We start from the raw sequence: 21,753 nt of genomic DNA, 5'->3' as shown, positions 1-21,753 counted from the left end.
AAATCAATGTCAGTAGGATTAATCATCCGTCAACCTTGTATGTGCCGAATATGATCCTGTTGATGGTTATGTGCCTGTGTTGGTTCAGGACTGATAATGTGACTGACCACATGTTTAACATTTTAGACAAGGTAATCACAGTTTGAGGACCAAGGAAAAAAATAACTCTACTGTAACAGCGATCAACTCAATCTGTTGGTTTCCTTATATAGGCTATTATGAATTGGCTTTCATTATGTCTTTTTTTCTTGTCTGTAAAGCGTTGAGATGGCATTGCTGTGATGTGACGCTGTATAAATAAAGTTGAATTGAACTGAACTAAATTGATCATTTTTTGTCATCCTTGTGAGAAAAGGGGGATAAAATTAAAATGTAATGAAGACAAAGCATGGAAAGAATTTAGCATCACACCATTTAAAAAAAATAATAAAGGCTCTTTGTTTGATGGTCTGTTTCCCCCTCTCACAGGCAGACACAGCTGTAGGAATATATTCTTCCTGTGACTGTCTTCTTTTTCCTCATTTGAAGAGTGAAAGAATAAAAAAAAAAAGAGGACAAGATAAAATGAGGGAGTGAGAAAAAGGAGGACTGAGTCCATCAATCAAACGGTTTCTTACTGCCAACAGTGAGCTCAGTGTCCTGTTTCCCTTCATTTACAGGACTCACTGAGGCTGGACAAGAGACCGTTGTCTTCCCATGTTTCTGACAACAGTGAAAACACAATTTAAATTTCAAAACAATTTATTTGATCTGGAAAGAGGACATGAAATATAAACAAAAATATAACATAATATTCTTTTCTTACTGTAAAATAAATTTGATACGTTAGACTTTGCACTGCAAGTCTTGTCATGATAAGTATTATACATTTACATGTACAGATTTCTAACAACTAACGTTATCATTTGCTTATCCCAGGGTCTCTTCCTTTATAATAACTGCGTCAATTTCAACACTAAATACTGTCTGGCTACATTAGTATGTGGCAGCTCCATAGGAACATTTTTGTATTAGCTTTACGACAACAGCAAGCCTTTTGCCCAGAGAACCATTTAATACTGGATATGTTGTCTGAACCCTGGGATAAACAAAGTCGTTGTTTGGGTAGAAGAGCGAACTCTGACATACAACACTGGCTTGGATCCTGCTTGTCTTTGGCTCACAAACATCCCATAGTAATGTTTTTAATAACACTGAGATTAAACAAATGCAAAAATAATCCCCTGCGGTTTATTGGATTTGCTTTGCTAGTTTAGCTTTTCATTCACAAGTCTTCCTGGGAGATGGCAAAGCAGAAAAAAGTGACCATGCTAGGTTTTTATAACCTGTCAGACAACACTGCATAGATAAGGATGTATAGAAAATAAAAAAAAATCTGCACTGGAGAAAGAACCAGGCAGCCAGAGTTCGTTTTTCACCCATTTCTCATTTAAAAATCTTGTTTCAATTGTTTCTGCAAAACCAGCTGCTTTCATTTTCCTTTTAAAAACCCTATGTGCTCATAGTATCATTTGATTTGACACAGTCTAAATATAAAAAATATATTTATACATACACATCTCCTTATAATATCTACTTGTAATGGCATGGGGATATAAATAAAATTTTAAAAAAGAAATAAAATCATATAAAAAACTAATTTAAAGAAAACCCCATAACATTCATTTTTACATAAAAGTGCATCTGATTTAAGATGATCGTTACGGCGTGACCTTTTAGTCAGGGAAGTTCAGGTCAGACACACATGAACAGGTAAAGTCATCACGGCTTAGCTCAATTAAACACCGTGAGATTGTACAAACTATAACCACCAACATCATCTGCTTTACTTTCATATATCACTGAAAACAAGTCCATGGGATCATTTGTTATTTTTCCCTGTTTTGACAATTTCTTAGCTGATAACTTTTATAAAAACTGAGGAGAAATAAGAGGAAGAAGGCTGGTCTGAGCAGAGGTCACAGTGCAGCAAAAGACAAAACAAGGCAAAACGGCAAAAATATTGAAGGAAAAAAATTCAACAATTTTACCACTGATTCTTTCAAATAGCTTAAAAAAGGACTTGGAGGTTTGAAACCACTTTTTTTTGTTCATTAACAAAGCTTTATGTCTGCTGAAGCTTAAAATGGTGCACAGCTAAATGTTCAAATGTCCGACATTATAAAGATTGCAGGTATTTTGTGTGACTACACAAGGAGTGACTGAACACACAGGAGTGGTCACAACTGGTGCATAAACTATGGTTTGATACTGATGCTTCTGGAGTTGCTCTATATGTGAAGTATTTGAAGCTCATCAAATACTTAACATGAGTTTCCCCCTTGTGGACACTCTTATAAGAGCACACAATGTTGATGACTTTAATACAGAGGTGTCCAGCTCCGGTCCTCAAGGGCCACAAGCCTGCAGGTTTTTCATACATCATGACTCTAATCAATCAGTCGTTGTGCAGAACTTCATTGGCTGCTGGATCCATTCAATGTAAGTCAGGTGCGTTGAAACAGAGACACAGTGAAAACCTGCAGAACAGTGACTAACTTTGGACTCCCCTGCTTTAGAAGCAGTGAGCTGAAAGAGAGTCCATGATTTGGATTTATTTAGAAGAGATTAAACCCCTTTCATGGTGGAAGCTGGCATTTGAATCACTCTTGCATCTAATGTCTGTTGTGGAAGATGCTTGTGCAGGTTTTCTGCATGACACCATGGTTAAAGTTCAGAAACCAGGCAGGTCTCAGCACAGAATCTGGGAAAAGGGATGCCTGAGCAGCTCCTCAGCACTGGGCCTGTGCTTAGCCTCCACAAAGATGCACCGGATGAAGTCTCTTGCCTGGTCAGAGGTGTGCGAAGGAAGCAGTGGATTTGTCGGCTGGGTGGCTATCTTGAATATGGCTGCCATTGCCTCATATTCAGCCCATGGAGGTTTTTCTGTGAGCATCTCAACCACTGTACAACCCAGGCTCCTGCAAAACATGCACAACAGTTTTTACTTCAGTGTATCTTGCAGTGGTGTCACATAAGTTGAAACAAATACTACATATTTAGCCGAAATACCTAAACAACGATGCCACAGAGGAATGTTCTCAGTTTTAACTCTCTCATTACTGTCTGTGAAGGACTTCCTCCACCTGTATGGAAGGTACAAGCCCTCTTGGGAGCATAATTCGATGCAGCTTGGGCTGAGAATCCAAAGCATACCATATATGTAGAAACTTGTTTAACTGGCATGTAGCCAGTCATACCATTCATCTGATCATAAAGCATAAAGAGAGCTACTCTGTGAGGGGTAAAATAGTACTAACTGTGGACTCTTTGCTCCTTTTAAAAACAAAAACAACTTAATTTGAGAGTTCAGTGTATCAACCGCATTGGTATTTTTCCTGCTCTACAGTCGTGTCTCAACCTGCCAGCCACCAGTCTTAGAATTTTATGTTTTGCTGGCTGAATTTTGTTTTGCAATAAAGTCTCTGCATGTTCTAAAACTACATCCTCATTTCAAACTGAGCTGCTACTACTAAGAGACTTCCTGTCAATCAAACTGTCAAGTTATTTCCTCTACTTCTGATACAGAAAGCCATAATATCTCATGGCTTGAATGTGCTTGTTTGTCAGCAAGAGGCTACAAGCTTTAGCTTCATTCCAGCAATGAGCAACATTTCCTTTCTTCCTTGAACGATATTGTTGCTGTAGCAGCAGCAGCAGCAGCATGTATTTATATGTATATGGCATAAATAATTTTAAGGAAGAGTGTAGCTTTAACTTTAAAACTATAAAACAAAGACAGTATACACACAAAAATAATCACACAAACGATACTACAGAGACATTATCTATATAAGCACAAATAAAACAGAAAAAACAAATTATTTAGATAGAATTCACTTCACATGCATTCATTATTATAAATTAATCTGAAATTTACAAAAATCAAAGCTAATATTGTGTCATTTGTTAAAGATTTCTCCCCACTATTGCAATAAAAAACACAAAAGAATTTAAGTGTCCTCAATGAAAAGCTGGTGACACGTCTCTCACCTTTATGCTTAAGTATGTAGAAAATCTGCCTTATTTTCAGATAATTACTGATCAAGGCTTAATATTCAGTGTGTTCATTTTTTGTTTATTTTTTGTATTTAAATTTCAGGTTCAGTATATTAGGCTTTAGCACCACTTCATTTATTTCTAATATTAACTCACTGGCTGCCAAAGATGCCAAAATACATAAAAGAATGAAGGCTTTGGTGTTTTCACGGTTTCTGTTAATGAAAAGTGGTTTTGGCTGTCAAAACATCCCCAGCGTGCACCCAACGTGTTGTTAACATGCTTTGAGTGTGCACCCTAAAGACGCCTGACGCACGCACCAATCCAAATCGGTCCTCTTTATCTTTAGTATCAGAACTGATTCTGTGGGTCCTGAAAGATAAGCCAAAACGCCGCCAGTATGGAGCGCTCTGCTAAAGCAATGGCTGGCAGCCAATGAGTTAATAAGATTTTTAAGATAAAAAACATCTGAAATTTTCGTTGTTACTAGAGCACTTAAAGAAGAGTTTTAAAAAGTTAGCCTTGTTTTATGTAACAAAAACAGTATTTGCTTAAATATACATTTTTTAACAACTTAGAAATAATAAACCTAATTCATTTAGTGTAGAATAAAATCTTGTTGTGTACAATTGTGGATTGATGTGCAACAGCATTAAGCCCGTCCACCAGCTCCACAGCTTCTACTCTCACACTACCTGTGCAGCTATGTTTTATTACAATATGCAGTCAGTCTGCAACATCTGTTTAAGAAAGCAGGAAACAGATCTGCTCTCACCAGACATCAGCCTTCCTGCCATAGCCCTCTCCGCTGATAACCTCCGGACTCATCCAGTAGGGGGTGCCGGTCACAGAGCGGATGCCTGTGCCAGACATGCAGATGGTCTGAAGCCTCTTGCTGGCACCAAAATCTCCAAGCTTCACGTTTCCTGCTGAATCCCGCAGAATGTTTGCACCTGAGAGCCACGGTTAACACAGAAAATATGAAATCTCATTAACCATTTTTCATACGTGAGAAACCCAAACATCCCAGCTCCTAACTGACAACTAAACATTAATGCATGAAAAATGACAGCTCTCAGTCCTCTGCAGTTTAACAATGTTACCTTTGATGTCTCTGTGTACAATCATGTTGCTGTGCAGGTAGGACATGCCTTCCAATATCTGTCTTGTGTACTTTCGGGTCACATTTTCTGTCAGAGCCCCGTAGGCCTTCAGCTGGTCTTTCACTGAACCCTGACAGGAATAAAAAGGAACAAAATGAAGAATTCAAACCGACATCTTGATATCATTTATCATCATTCATATCTGATTCCATCTGTGTTTTTAGTTTTGAGCAGCTCTGTATGGGTCAAAGTGTAGCAACTTCATAAACTCCATATAAACAGTTAATCGTCAGTGAAATCTAAACCAACATGGGAAGAAAAACGTGCAGCTGTGCAACAGAAAAGTACAACAATAAGAAACGCTAGAAGAGCAGAAACAGCATCAATATTATGTTTTATGAATAGATTTATTTTTTTGAGAAAAGTAACTAACTGCTGTATTTAAGCAGCCACCAAGTGTTATTTCTGTTGCCTCCATTTTCATTTTTGTTGCTTTAAAAACATTATCCAGTGTCTATATTACACCACTTTTATGTGCCAAGAACAAAACAATGTCTTACCTGCAGTGGTGAAAAAAAGTCAAAGTATAAATAAACAGAGAAAAATGTATTTGAGCAAAAGTAAAAGTAAACTTTACCTTTTACTTTTGCTCAAAGCAAATTTACTGATCACATAAATCCCTAAAGGACTCATGTAATGACCACTGGACTATGCATTCTCCTACAAATAATACAGTTACATACTGAAACCATTGAAGAAGCTCATTCATTTATTATCCTAACCACTTATTCAGACTAAGGGTTGCGGAGAAGCTGGAGCCTATCCCAGCAGTCTTTGGGCGCAAGGCGGGGTACACCCTGGACAGCTCGCCAGTACACCGCTGCATAAAAGAAACTTCACATAATTGAATAATTTTTTTCATCCTGTCATGGCGTACGCTGAGAAAAAGTAGTCCTTCTAGCAAAGCGAACTTTAAAGGTGCAGGTGTTGCAGGCACTGCAGCATGTTAAATACAACGTGTCATGCATCATGTCGTGTTAAGATCAGTGAACTGACTACTTGAGGAAAGATATGAAGGGTGTGAATAGGACGCACAAAACTCCTTGCTCATAGAAGCTAAGAAACGGACCCTTTTTTTAAAAGGCATTTTCTGCAGCGTTCTGAGGAACCATAAAATAAGTTAAAACTCATAACACCTGCGGTGTGACTGCAACATGTATCGCAACACATTGTAGAAATGTAGTACCACAGAAAGTGGATATATCTGCTGTAAGATGAAAGTGAAAGTTCAAGTATCCACAACTAAATATGCTTATAAGTAAACAAAAAAGTACTTTTATCTTATTAAATTCCATGACAGATTTTCTGACTAGTTTCAGGAATAATAATCAAAATATTGACAAAATACAAAAAAAAGTGCATTAGGTGTGTTAGTTGAGTTGTCAGATTTTAATAAGTCTTTTTACAGTATCAACACAGACAATGTGACAACGCAGACAGACTCCAGTTAGATGGAAAAAAAAAAACTCTCAAAACCAGTGACTGCTCTGAACCCTGGGTGAACCTGCCACAGGAAAACTGCTGGTACTCACTCCCGGCATGTACTCCATGAAAATAGTGAGGGTCTTCTCGTTGTGGTCCCTCAAACACCCGTAGTACTGAACGATGCGCTCATGATGCAAATTCTTCAGCAGCTGGATTTCGCACTCCAAAGCACTGACTTCCTGCAGCAAAACATAAAGAAAAACATTACAAACACTGCAAGGAAATGAAAGCTTTAACCAGTGAATTATGAATCTTTCAGCCTTCATTCATTCATTCATTTTCATTTGCACACAAAGTGCATTTTTTGGCTTTGACTAATCCCCTCAGAATTTATCATATTACTTACGACTGATCACAAACACAAGAAACCCTAAACACAGGAAAGACAAACAGAAGTTTCTGACCTCATGTGGAGTCTGCCAAAAAGGCAAAAACTAAAGCAGAGGCTAAATGAAAGCCGATAGCACAGTTTCCCAAAACAAGTTCCTGTGTTTACCTCAGAGAATGAGGCCACAACAGAGACAGAGAGGAGATAGGGAAGTTAGAGAGACATAAAGTAATCCCAAAGTCCCAACACAGAGGCCCGTTCAGTGTAAAAACTGATTCACATCTGCTACAAGCTGGGAGTTGGAGTGGGGTGTGAAATGTCGATCGGAGGTCAAGGCAGGGTTGACCTGTCAACCTCCATCATCACAAAAATACTCAGCACCTCTTGGATACAGGAAGTGACGGTGCATGTTTTCCCTACAGCAAACAGGAAAAGATATAAAAATAGGGAAGAGGGTGGAAAGATAACCTCTACGATGTGTTCCACTTGTTTGGTTATTTCATTTTTTCCCGGCAGATTGACTTTTATTTTTGCGTCAAGGACTAAAATAAAGTTTGTTCCTTTCTGGATTATTAGTAAAGTTGTTTTAAAGATGGTTGACTCATTAATCCCATACTGGGCCGATCAAACAAACTATCTACATTCCAGGACGATGGCCCAGATAGATTAACGTATGAGCTCATTCTTGGCGCATTAACAGCTGGACATTAGAGTAGATTTGTTACTCATTGATGAACTTTATATTTAACAAGAATAAATAAATAACAGGAATGTTTACATTGATGATGTTTATAGTCAAAGCAACGGGATGTCATTTACAGACAGGAACAGTTACATTTTGTTATGTGTAACCAGGGGTAACATGAGTGTTGCATGCATATCTAATGACCTTTTATGTCTACTGCATCTGAAGTTGTAAAAATAAGTGGCATCAGGGAGAAGAAAAGGCAAATCCAGTGTGAAATGGTTGAAGGTCAGCTGTAACATCTCACCTTGCTGGTCTCAGGACTGTCGGGATCAAATTGGACTTGTTTGGCAGCCAGTTCTCTCCCAGTATCCACATCATAACACAGGTAAACCCGACCAAATGCACCCTGGCCAAGAAGCTTCCCTCGACGCCACGTCAGGGGAGCACTGGGAGCTGAGAAAAAAAAAAAGAAAAAAGACACACACTCAGCTGGTCATCTGTCTTTTACATGAAAATGCAATAAGTTTGAAGAAACATCTGATACAGACAGCTGTTCACACGTTTGCCCTTTAGGATACAAGTTTTGAACAACTTCTCCTTCCAGTTGTTATGTAAGCTAAACTGAACATGTACAAGTCTTGCGTGCTGCATGCAAGGTTAAAATTACATCTCTCCATTGAGATTGAACCACACTGTAACTTTTTTTTCTACATAATGTGAGGGTTTTTCTTAAAAAAAAAAAAAAAGATAAATGAAGAGTTTTTATTACCTCTGACTATAACTTTACAGCCTGGACCTTGTTTCTAAATCAGAGAGGCAACTTTGATCTTCAGGATGTCTTCAGTCAAAATACTTGTCTTAATTTCTGAAACCATATCCTGACAAGGAAATAATTGGCAATTATGCTGCATTAATGCTATAGTTTACCCTTTAAGGCCTGACCACAGTTGTGTTTTCAGTTTCATGACTGTCTTTCCGTTAGATCCAAACCAAAGCGACACAAATTCAAACTGCATCCTGGAAAGAAGTCCTACAGAATATATTCTCTACTTTAATCCATAGCTACTTTTTGGATGAACTAATCCTTTTATACTGTGACTGTATGTAGCTGCTATCAGTGGCAGTTTAAGTTATTTGATTATTTGAGTTGCAAATTACAATATACGTTTGTTAAGAAGAAATTTCTTTCATGTTATTTCAATTGTAATTGTATTGAGCCGCTTAAGAGCCATTTCATATTTAAGGGGGAACCAAAGTTTTAATGCTGTTGAAGTCCAAATATATTTTGGTGGTGCTCTTTGAGCAGCGACGAGAGGCTGCATGAGATCCTGTTAAAGAGAAGAAGAAATGTTTGAATAACGGCAATCATCGCTTGGGATTCATGCACTCGAAGATTTAGTTTAACCCCCCTTTCTGTTTACTGCGGCCAATAAGATGCGTCATCTTGTGTTGTTTTCATTTCTCTTAGCTGAATTCCTACCTGTTGCATTTATGAAACATAATTGCTATAAGTTTGTCTGTCATGTAATGTTTTTTGTGTCTTTGTACAGTTCTCACGGCATGGTTTACGGCACATCTGTACTAAATAAATGCCAGTAACTGAAGAACACCTTGTGTCTGTGTTTAATCCGAGGGGTGTTACACTAAACATGAGAAAACTGCAAGGCAGGTGTCATTTATTAGTGTTCATACTCAAATGCTGAAGATTGTTTGTGGGAGTTTAACAGTTCAACTGGACCAGTAGGCTACTCACATTTGTGGGCAACAGAACGATCCTGGGGACGCAGTCGGCCTTGTGCATCAACCAGCTGCCAGCTGCCCAGACTTTCTTCACTGCCGTTGAGAGACCGCCGTGAGGGCACCAGAGTGAACAGGTTTCCATGGGGACGACGAATGCGTGGAAATGTTCGACGACCTGAAGAAAAGAGCGGCTAAGATTTTTACAACAAATGGATGGGAGTAAGGGAGTAAATAAGGGGATATTGATAAATGCAACTTAAATATCATTAGTCTTACCTTCACTGTGATCCTTACAATGCAGGGAAACATGGTACCTGCGAGGATAGGTGCCTCCCTTTCCTGCTACCCTGTCATATACATGATTCTCCCTGTCTGAAAGCACACAAAGGTTCAAAGGTCAGTCGGTGTGGTCAATAATTTATAGTTTTGCTTGGCTTGCAGTTGACGAACACTAAATTTTACTGTAAGCCTATCAAACATAATTTACAGTAACATGATTAGTGCAAAAACAAACTTTTTTTTTCCTTAGTAATTATTTAAGATGAGCAATTAGGTCTCACCTGAGCATTCCTGGCGGTTATCTGGGTAACTCTTAGCTCTGTGCATACGAGACTTCCTCATTGAGGGGCTGAAAGACAGGAGAATATAAAAAGAGCAAAAGATGTTTCTCGTTGTAAAACTGTTCTCTTGCGTTTTATGTGGATACACATTCAAATTGAGCAAATTCTATGAATGGGAATGTAATGAAAGATAACAAAATTGACAAGCAGTAACAATTTCCTGGCAACAAAAAATCATTAATGTTATTTTCTTTACACTAGGGTTTATGTGTCACCTGTCAGAGCTGCTGTCCAGAGATTGGCAGCTTCCAGAAACTGAATTTTCTGCACTGCTTAAGGGATCCAGCACCTGTGGAGAGCAAAATAAAAAACATGATCAAAGTACATGCAAATGTGTTTCTTGTTCACATGTTCCATAGAAAAATAAAAACATTAAAAAAAAACAACTTTTGTTTGTTTTGTCTGGCAAATTTACACTAGAAGTGTTTGGATGACTGAATCCCTGTGTAGACTTATTTCCCTAAATGCATTCAGTTGCTTAATGTAACCTTAAATCGCTCTGTATCAGCCAAGATTCTAAAACACAACACAAAAAACTTCATTAAAGCAGAACTTGGTGACCTTGCAAACAAGGTGGGGTAAAAATTAAACAAATTAAACTTGCAGGTTCCCCCATCTTTAAAGTGGAACTATTATGTGCATTCCAGGCTAATTTATTTTTATTTCTGAGACCAGAAGGGCTGGGATTGATCGAGTTATTGTCACAAATCGCTTTATTTACTTCAGACCGACCCTCTCCGTAGGCTGTCAGATCAGCCTGTGGGCAAAACGAGTGGATTGAGACTCTTCCGCATTAAGCCCCGCCACCGTGCTACATCGGGAGCGCGCACCACAACTGCTTTCGCCGTCATTGTAACATCTCAAACAGAAGGATTAGGCTCATATGAACAATGTCAACACATAGCATACAGCCCTACATGTTGGAACCTGAATCAGACCCTGAAAACGAAGTGGAAAACAGCAACCCACAGCAAGGAATGCAGCAGGATGTCTCTCTTTGGTAAACTCACCAGCCATCGTTGGAAATAACTTTATCCAACGTTTTCCACCCGCCTGATGTATTTGTACATGCCCTTGTTAACCAGTAGAAGGTAACCAATCACCGAACCTTATCCCCCAGGACGTCACAAGGATTTCCAAGTAGAAAAAACTCTCTAAAACGAAGCGTTTTTCATCGCCATGGAAACCGAACGGAGCGCGTGCTGGAACTCAAACTCAAACATGCATTTAGGTGATAAAAAACAGTGTCGTTCACATGTCTGATGAGGATTCAACACTGTAACACTGTAGAAAGCTCAGAAAACTCGAAATACCATAATAGCACCCCTCTAAGCTGTGCTTAAGCCTGTCTTCTCCAGGCTTGTAACCATGTCAGAGATGAAAATGGATTAGTATTGAAGTAAGGACTCACGCATTGATCACTGGTCTCAGGAATGAACTCCCCCTCACTGTTTATGCTGGTGTATGAACCTTGGCGGGCAATCCTCTGCTGGCGCTCAGGCACATAACCAGGAGGCGGCGAACTTCTCCCAGTGTTCTGAGAACCTGGACACATAAGATAAAAATTAGGAAAAAGATATTTAGTCCTCTGGACTTGCATGTATTATTGGCGTATGAGAATGTATTTTAAATTCTTCAGTGAAATATATATGCAAAAAAAACAAAAACTAAATGACATACTTTAGATTTTTTCTAATCTGTTTCTTATGCTGACAAATTACCAAGTTTTCCAGAAGTATGGACAGTATAAAAGCACAACCAGCAAAACCCAAGAGCACACTCCTTGCAATCTGTGATGCAGTTGTGTCCCTTCTGAGCCACATTAAAAAATAATAGTAAAAAGAAAAAACACAAGTTAAAGTGTTGATTGCTGATATTCTGGTTTAAAAGACTGAAACAAGCTTTAAGCATCATGTCCTGCAACTGGTATAAACCGAAGCTCAAAGGCCCTCCTGTCTTTAAGGTAAAACAAACAAACAAACAAAAAAATCAAAACCAGCACACTAATAGCATGCCATAATCTGATTGGGTGCAGTCCAGCAAGCTTTGTCAAGTAATGATGAACAGGAAGAGGAAGAGGACTTGTTGCATAAAAAAGGGAAGCAAAACAGAGCAGCGGAAGGTGTACGCTATGGATAGGGAAATCAAAATAGTTCTGAAAATGAATACATAAATACATAGAAGCACTATAACAGCTTCTTAGGAATAAACTATGCCTCTGAGATATAAAACATGTCTAGATCTACTTTAATCAGTGTGAAAAATGTTGCACACAGTTAAATTTAAATTTTTAATGACAATTAAATGAAAGTACCAGTTGATAGGTGGCGCCCCCTTGGCTCGGAGGACTGGTACACTGTACTGACGTCTCCAGTGGACTGGGAGGACTTGATCCTCACCTGCTTACATGGTGCATGATGGGAAGGGGATGAAGCCTGTGGTTAGGGGTAAGAGAGGAACAGAGAAGGCGAGGTTTGAACAGGATTTCACTCATGACTAAACAATTGCTTCACAAAGGCAAACCCGTTAGCGTAACATGTGAATCAAGAGCTGGTATTTTCACAATGTGACTCCTCAGTGAGGAAATCGCAGTGGCGTAATGGGATGGTGCAAATGCACGCACAGTGTGCATCTGTGTGTGTCTCACATTGTTCTGCTCCTGAGTGAGAAGCAATATCCTGATGCTTTTCATGTTGGAGCTTCGGTCCAACAAGTCAATTGCCTTGTCCAGGTCATCCTGAGCCCGCAGAGGGATGGACATCTGCCGAGAGACAGAACAAACATGCACACACGCAAAATCAACAACAACCACCAACAAGTGCATGCCAAGATTAATAAGCTCACAAAGCAAAATGATCAATTTTAAATGCCTAAATATTTAATCAACTGGGGAAACACAGAAGAACATTTGTCAGCAGGAATGTGCAATGGTTATGGGAAATGTGTGGACACATATGCAGTGCAGACATGACGACACATGCTTATACAGCATGCAGTGGAACATATAGGATGTTTTCCGTCTGCAGGAACCTTTTCATAGCTCATATAACCACAGTTAGGTTGGGATTTCTATGTTTGGGTGGCAAAAGGGGGTTTCTCGGTTGTACTGGATGAATCGCTTGTGAGCACAGACAAAAAAAATATAACTGAAATAATTAGACAAACAGTAAATAAAACAAGGTATTCTTCTGATCTACATGTACACACACACACACACATGCATATACATATATATATATATATATATATATATATATATATATACACATATATATACATATATACACACATATATATACATATATACACACATATATATACATATATACACACATATACACACATATACATATATATACACACATATACATATATACATATACATATACATATATACATATATATATATATATATATATATATATATATATATATATATATGTGTGTGTGTGTTTAAGTGGCCATTTGCAAAGCTGTAGATAAATTTACTTAATTAATATTACAAAAGACACATAAGGTGAACACCTTTTAACATTATCACTTTCTATAGTGTTTCAGTCTTGCAAAATTTCATCACTTCCCTTTTAAGCTTGAAACCTTCTTGAAAAACAACATTTTACAGAAGAAACAAATGGCCATGGCACATGTCTGACATGTGATTTGAAGAAGCCTGTAATTTTCCTTCTCCTTGCTTCACTCATTTCTACATGTAGCACTGACCTTTAACACTTTTAAAGAAATATGCTCTATTTGATAGAGTTTATAAAGTATAAAAACATGTAATGAACAAATATCAAATAATGTGTTGTTATAATGAAGAGCAAAACATAAGAACACAAAGACTACAAGCTAATTCTTTATTAGTGAATTGAAGCTATGAAAAGCAAGAACTGCATCATGTCACCTTAGAAATGCTGTTTTTGTTGTTGTTGTTTTTTAATCATGGCATTTCAATCAACCCTTTTCAAATCTGCAAAAAAAACTGATCGGCAGCAAAGCACAAATAAAAAGCCCCACTTTACCTCATTGTTCATATAATGCAGGTCCAGTTGCTGGCCAAAGACACTCTTGACTTTCTGCTGAATTTCCTCGAACTGCACAGGCCTTCCAAACATCAAGATCCTGCACATAAAAAGTAAGAAATCCCACAGACAGACAGATTACAAGAGATTTGTACCACCTGGTACGGAAACTGTGTTGGAGTTTCATGCACATGTGCAAACAAAATACACGAGCTGCTGTTTTAGTGTGTGCAGATTCTTCTAAGTACACCTTAAATATTTGTGGTTTGTGCTGGCAGCCGCATGCTAACCACAGTCTTTTCCCTTTCCACTCTCCAGCTTACATACCAGTCACATTTAAGTGCTGGAGTGTGTGCTCTTTCTCATGAACTGGAACATGTGACAAACTCAGCATGCCTAAGTGAGCATGTTTATGTCTCCAGTATATGTTTCTGCCCTCTATCTCATCCGTACACAAATGTGTGCAAATGTATGTGTATGCACAATGTCTATACAATCTCACAGACATATCCACATGCACTCAACATAGATTTAGATAAAGGCCAACTACACTCACCTCCTTTCTCCTGAGAACTCAAACTTTATCCTGACATCGTCCTGAGAGAAACAGAGAAATGAGCTCAAAGAGTGCTTTAAAACTGACTTAGACATGTGAAGTTTTCCCCATTTGATCTCACACAAAGCTTGACAAGGCCTCTTTCACTACTTCATCCTTTATGAGAACCCATTGGGTTAGTTAAGGATAGTTGAGGCTATACTACGAGAGAGAGGATGATCTGCTTCAGGTGGAAAATCTGGAATACGTCTACTTTTCAAGAAATACACTTTTATTTGCCCTTTTGGAGTGTGTTACATGAGAACAGTGGCTCCTGACTAATAAGTAAACATCAAGCAAGAGCCAGTCCTGCTTGGCTTATCTCAGACTGGAAACTGGGATATCATCTAGCTTGGCCCGAGCCAAAGGTAGCAAACTATGTTTTTGAGCACCTCTCAAACTCACCTATTAAATTGTTTCCCACTTGTTAAATTTGCACAAAAACAGATGGGAAAAGTGCAAACTGGAAAAATCCCTGTGGCATTACATCCAGTTGGGAATATGATCAGTTTCAAATCAAGGAGAGGCAAAGCTGTCGGTGTCGACTGTGACTTGGCCATGTTAATCAACCAAGTAGGTCCCATCGGTCAGGAGAAATACTTTTTACAGTATTGCTGAACCCACATGACGGTTTATATGTTCCTCTAGAAAGTAGGATTGACAGAATCATTTTCTAGGCATTTACTCAGTCATTAAATAATTTTAATTTAGCATCTTGTTGTGGATAATTTAATTTAAATGGTGTTAATTTTCATCATATACTGTATCTGGAAATGCCTTCCTGACTTTATCCTCCCCTCTCCCTACATAGCTGCACCTGGTCAACCTCATGAACACACACCTGCCCACAATCACCACATATCCTTTAAAGCCAGTTCAGTCCTCCACAGCAGTCACCAGTCTGTCGTCAAACTCTGTTCCAGCTTTTTTTTATTTACACTTTGTTTGGCTGATAAAAAAAAAACAAAAACCTTGAGGATTATTCAAACCTTCTGCAGCGAGTCTTTCATCAAAAACATGACAAGAAAAGCCTTTTGGACAGAAGACTTTATCCTTAGTTTATTCGGGTTTGAATTAACCTGAATTATTTAGGACTAAAGGCAAAAGTACTGATGCTTTTTAACATTTTTGTTCAGTATCTTTGATACTCTGATGGGACACTATATGACAGGCAGATGTTCATGAAGTCATTATCAGGCTGACTTATTCTCTTTTCAGATCTACACTTATGATTCATGATACACTAAAATCAAGAATATAATTTAGCATTTATGTTACATTTTAATTACTTGTGTAATTACAGTCTGACGAAAATCTTCGAATGAAATTGTCATGCACTGAGACAGTACCTGTCTGTTTGCTGGTGCTGGTGCCTTTGGTTTGCCGTTATCAAAAGACAATAAAGGCTGGCGCCGCGTCATCTGGAGGGCAACTAAGTCCTTCATTATAGAGTGGAGAGCCTGCCTCTCATCTGGACACAATGGTGAGTTGATGAAATATATAAGATTAGATTGGATTAGTGTGTGTGGCACGGCACGGCACGGCACGGCACGGGACAGACAGACAGACAGACAGACAGACAGACAGACAGACAGACAGACAGACAGACAGACAGACAGACAGACAGACAGACAGACAGACAGACAGACAGACAGACAGACAGACAGACAGACAGATAGATAGATAGATAGATAGATAGATAGATAGATAGATAGATAGATAGATAGATAGATAGATAGATAGATAGATAGATAGATAGATAGATAGATAATTGACGAATTGCCTGTCATCTTTATCTGTACTTGTATTAAGACTATCCTGTGACAGGGTATGTTGGGCAGGAAAGAAGTGCAGTGTTTCTGATATGCCTGTTCCCAAGTTTGATGTCAGGGCAAGCTCTGCTTGGCTGTGCTAACTCACAGAGAGAAAACATTCCCCTTGTGTAGCTTGGACAGACATCATACAGCCCCAAGGCAGCTGAGGGAACCAGACCCCATCTCAAGAATGCCAAAAACCAATCCTTCACCTGACAAAGTCTGGAGCAGCAGATTGCACAGGCTTTGTCCTCAGGGATGCTTTCTGGTGTGTGCGTGTGTGTCAGTTTTAATCTTGTGTTCTGGCTAAACTATGCAGTAAATGTCTGTTTAACATCAGACTTACTCATTGTGGTGGTGTTTGCGTACAAGGTCCACAAACCAGTCGACAGAGTCTTGTTTCTGCTGAACCGAACCACCGACAGCCTGTGATGGTAAACGCAGAAAGTAATTAGCTTAATGTTTTTGGAGACAAGGCAGAAGGATGTGAATCATTGAGCAATACAGGATATGACAGTATGACAAAGGTTATCAGTCAGTCTTACAAAAGTTGTCAGTGTTCTACTACCTCAGCCCTGAAATCAGCACTTTATTGATCAAGATGACAGCTGAAAAAGCGATTGGTAAGAAAAAGGAATCATGATAACTGGAGGCTGGCGTAACAAAATAGCTGTGCTGCAGTCTTCATACATACATGTTCAATTTACATAATAGTATTTAATGTCAAGAGAGCCTCATTTCCATTTACAGCACAAACCCCTTCTCATGCTAGGGTTCTTGCTGGCATAAAACCTAAACTAGCAGAGTACAGACTGTTGGATTTTTTTCTTACTAAAACTCTGAGTGAATGAAAATGTGTGCCGTGCATGCAAAGTTGTGTGTTTGCCCATGAGAAAGAATGACAATTGGAAACGGCTGAAATTCAAGCTGCACTGGCAGCAATGGCTTTGGCTCTGTTAATATGGGAGGAATGTTCTTTATGAGTTTTCTGCCATTTTAAATATCTACTAAGTTTAAACAGCTCTGGTTGCAAAAGTTGAAAAATTCTATCTTAGGTGTGCCATAGGCAACATAACTAAGCCTAAAAATTAAGACTGAGGCATTTCCTTCAGTGGAAAGGGTTTCTGTAAAATTTGTAGCAAAAAAAACATGTAAAATAAGCTAATTCAAGAGGCAGAATAATAAAGAGATGCTGTATTCCAGCAACATTGAGGACCTGAAAACCTATGGGTTCCTGCAAATCGTCTAGCTAATAAGCAGCTGCTTCTTAAAGTAAGATAAAAACTAGAGTAGCTGCTTGTATATTGAGTGTAAAACATTTAAGATACATGTGAAATGTCTCAACTTGTGTTTTTGTTGATGATGAATTTGGTTCTTTTCACCACGCTCTTAACTTGGCTTCTAAACTTCAGCAACTTGAGACCACACACTGAGATATGATGCTTCACCCTGACATGCACTAGAATTTTCCTCCAAATATAATCTAAAAGAAAACATCGATATTAATTTTTATTGTAAAAAAATAAGTTGAATATTTTAACTTTAAATGTAACTGTGACCCAAAAAAAAAAAAAAAAGAAAAAAAAGAAAAACTGAAGGTCAAAGAAGGCCAAAAAACTAGAGCGTTCTCTGGCCTTCTTGTCTAAGAATGGAGGCTGCAAAAGAGGTTTTCTGTCTAACTTCGCAGTCAGAGTGCTGTCTCAGAGAAAAGTAAAGATGCAGCAAACTTCTGTAAACAAAGTATGCAGCATTGGCACCTGAGGCAGCTCATTGACTTTGTGGATTTCTGGGTAATAATCACCCACAGGAATGCTGGGCATGTCCGTCTGTGGTCGACAGAGCGTGGCTGCATTGCTGTAAAGCTTCAGCCTCTCTCATACTGCCCTGCTAACAGAGAAGGCACCAAAGCCTTTCAACTCCAGCAACTTAATTCTTCTGCTAATTTATTTCCAAGGAAATATCATGAGCCTCGTGGAGTTTTAAATTCACAGTTTCATCGCTATAGGGTCACTTGAGGCAGCATAGATCCACGATCTTCTGAATATGATGAACTATTCTCCAAACACATCAGTAAAGGTGCAACTTAGTGGGCAACTTGTCATCACCTGTAAACACTAACAACTACTGTTGCTATCCCCCTTCTTTCCCCATATATTAACTGGGGGTTGTTCAATCGAGAACAAGGCTGCTCTTAACCAATAAAGTCAGCTGTGCCTGCTTTATTTTCCTTGTATCACATTTCCAGGACTAGCAGGATTTACAAGGATTTTCCTCTACCCTCGCTACTCTGTCTGCTTTGAGAGCTGTTTAGTCTGAGGCTGTTTTTCCCAGCCACACTCCTCTCTGTCCCAGGCCTGGGATGCATCTGGACTTGGGGCTTCATAGCAAAATCCCCCAGCCTGATGTCTCTCTTGTTTCAGGTGCACATGTGCTTCTGGTTTAGAGAAAACCACCACATTTGAATATTGCTATCTCAACAAAGAACCAGTGCTTGTTTTGGCAACACTAAGGTTCAAAAAGCCTTCTGTAGTGTTTTCACAACTGAAGATACGCTGAAATGTATGCATTCACAATACAAACGAGTCAAAATGCGCCTCTGACTTTTGAAACTCCTGCTCAATCAAACTGTTCACATACTAAAAACAGTGTGTAGAAATATAAAGAAAGGCTGACATTTTCAGGAGAGAAGTCTGACTCACTAAGCTCCGTGGCTGTGTCAAAAAATGCAAAAGTTTTGAGCTCTAAAAGACAACCTTGTTTAAGGTTGCATTGAGTATATCCTGTCAAAATATAACTCATTCTACCCAGTCTGAGTTTCCCATTGAAGGGAAGGCACCTCCACACGATGAATCAGTGGCTTGGGCTTAGAATTATTAGGAGTCTATTTGAGTGGAGTCAGGAAGACTCTAGGAGGAGTTGAGGGTATCAATCTGATTGGCCGCATCACCTGTGACATTTTCACATACCTAATTTGTCTCACCTCAATACCTTATCTAAATATAGCAAAAAAAAAATCACAAATAGTCTGACAATACACTCTAATAACATGAATGATAATTAATAGGAGGTAATAAGATCAATTATGTCCAGATACTAACTCTGTTGTTCTGTTTCCAAGTACTGATGTTTCAAATCAGTCAAATATCTCATTCATAAATTCATCCATTCATTATCCTAACACTTAGTCCAATGAAGGGTCGTGGGGAAGCTGGAGCCTATCCCAGCTGGCTTTGGGCGAAAGGCAGGGTACACCCTGGACAACTTGCCAGTCCATTGTAGGGCCACTCAGAGACAAACAGCCCCTCATGCTCACATAGGCAATTTAGATTAACCAATTAACCTAACATGCATGTCTTTGGACGGTGGGAGGAGAACATGCCAAGGATTGACCTTCATGCTATGAGGCCTAACCACCTAAACATTATTCAATAAAAAAAGTTTTCAGTACATGTGAATTTAGTTTACAGCAATAATGCAAATAAACTCAAGACAATATTTTATTTAAACTTTACTCAAATAAACTATTTGAATATGCCAATTAAAACAGTTACTTAATTCATCAAAGAATATAATTATTATGGTATTATTAAGGTTTTTGTGATGTTAATTGTACCTGTATTTGACTACCTATTTTGAAATGTAGTTTCCTGAGAATGAATATGAACTTGCAAGCTCCAAATGTCAGGAACCTCATATTAATCATCCTTCAAATAAAAGTATTTTGTTTATTATTCTACACTGTTTATAAGTTATTTGAAGTGTAAATCAAGTGGTATTGCTGTAAAAAGGTAGGCATGCAGACTTGTTTGAAAGTCTAACTGGGTTGTATTTTATATTGTTTTCCAAATGGAAAGTTATGACATTTTCAAGGTAGAGCTGATCAGTGACTGATGAAACTTGGTTGTTCTTGTGTATTATTAGATATAACTCTTAATATATTTTAAACTTAATGTCCCATTTCTTTTCTTTTACTTGATTTTACAATATTACATGAACTTAACACAACTTGCACCTTTCAATACTGCACGTGCACTGCTCAAACACCTCACCTGTCCTCTCAGGTGCGCACAAGGCCGAACGTCCTCACGCAGCCTGGTCACCGGCGATCCGCTGCTGTAATGACGCAATATGTCCAGCTGTTGCTCGCGTCCATTGGTTGTCCTGATTTAGACCGACACACCTGAGCAAAGGTACGAGCAACAGGGCGCCATGGCGGGGCTGACCCCCCCCCACACACACCCTCCTGGGGTTTGTCTTCTTTGACGGGAAAGTTAAAAGCGTGAACACAATAACAGCTTTTCCAGGTGAGAGCCACGCAGAAAATGTTCCAGTGGAAAGGCTACATCTAACTGGTCCAGCTGGGGCCCAGAGTCAAACTTCTACGCCACTGCAGTCTCTGGTCGTTGGAAAACACACATTTCCAAAACATGTTGAGAAGTCTCGCTGGAAGTGTGTGTTTTCAGACAGAGAGGCGAGGTGAATAGGAGCAGACACTACCCGACCAGGTGCAGCAGAAGTCGAGTGGCCTGTATGAAATCCATTAGTGCGCACGGTTCGCCAACGGGAAAAGACCGTCCGATTTCCGTGATTTTAAGGCTTCTCTTCCTGCTAACTTTGCAGATTTCTCTAGTCTGTGTTGCCAGGTATGGATCCAAATACGCTTGGGTGGAGATTTGTCTTCTGTTATGACTGCACTTCTTATAAATGCATCTTTCAGCAACACTAATAAGGATATAAACGTGATCATGTAAAGAGAGTCTTTAGGCCTGGCCCAAAGCAAATGCACAGATGGATTTTATTCACAAAGCAACGTTGTAGACGATTTGGGCTGAAACAAAACACAATGAGAACAGTGGCAGAGAAAACTGTACCGGTATACATTAATATATGTGAACTCTATCTGCTATTTGGCCAGTGTTTACGTCACCCGAGCTGAATAAAGTCCGTCGATGTTTAGATTTCGCAGAAACAGTAAACTACAAAGTTGCGTATCCTGGAGCATTCATGTGAAAGCCAAACTAAAGTTGAAAATCAGAGTAAAAAACAGTCTTTAGTCGGTGATACAGCTCCTGGAAGCAACACCAGTCAACAACTTTTCACAACCAAAACAAAGCAAGAAATAATCTTCAGCGGAATGCGTCAAACTTCCTGACAGAACAAATATCGTCACCGGAATCCGCTTCTTACGCTCCCAACAAGTCATGAAAACCCTTCTCCAAGGTGGAAGCCATTGTTTTCCAAATGCCTGGCTTTCCGTCGT

General features: G+C 39.0%; 1 protein-coding gene across 1 annotated transcript; it reads right to left on the bottom strand.

Annotated features, from left to right (window-relative positions):
- Nucleotides 1-823: 823 nt before the first annotated feature.
- On the bottom strand, nt 824-21,734 carry map3k3 (mitogen-activated protein kinase kinase kinase 3). The gene is made up of 17 exons (XM_079252857.1): nt 20,543-21,734; nt 16,840-16,919; nt 16,029-16,150; nt 14,641-14,681; nt 14,085-14,184; nt 12,710-12,823; nt 12,377-12,497; nt 11,474-11,607; nt 10,278-10,351; nt 10,003-10,070; nt 9,719-9,814; nt 9,456-9,617; nt 8,007-8,155; nt 6,734-6,865; nt 5,142-5,271; nt 4,814-4,991; nt 824-2,960 (listed from the first exon to the last, which is right to left on the bottom strand). The coding sequence occupies exons 2-17, from the start codon at nt 16,841-16,843 to the stop codon at nt 2,732-2,734; spliced, it is 1,854 nt and encodes a 617-aa protein (XP_079108983.1). The 5' UTR covers nt 16,844-16,919; nt 20,543-21,734; the 3' UTR covers nt 824-2,731.
- Nucleotides 21,735-21,753: the final 19 nt, after the last annotated feature.

This window comes from Telmatherina bonti, assembly GCF_933228915.1.
Source record: "Telmatherina bonti genome assembly, chromosome: 14".
Lineage (NCBI taxonomy): Eukaryota > Metazoa > Chordata > Actinopteri > Atheriniformes > Telmatherinidae > Telmatherina > Telmatherina bonti.
This window is presented reverse-complemented; position numbering and strand designations above follow the sequence as displayed.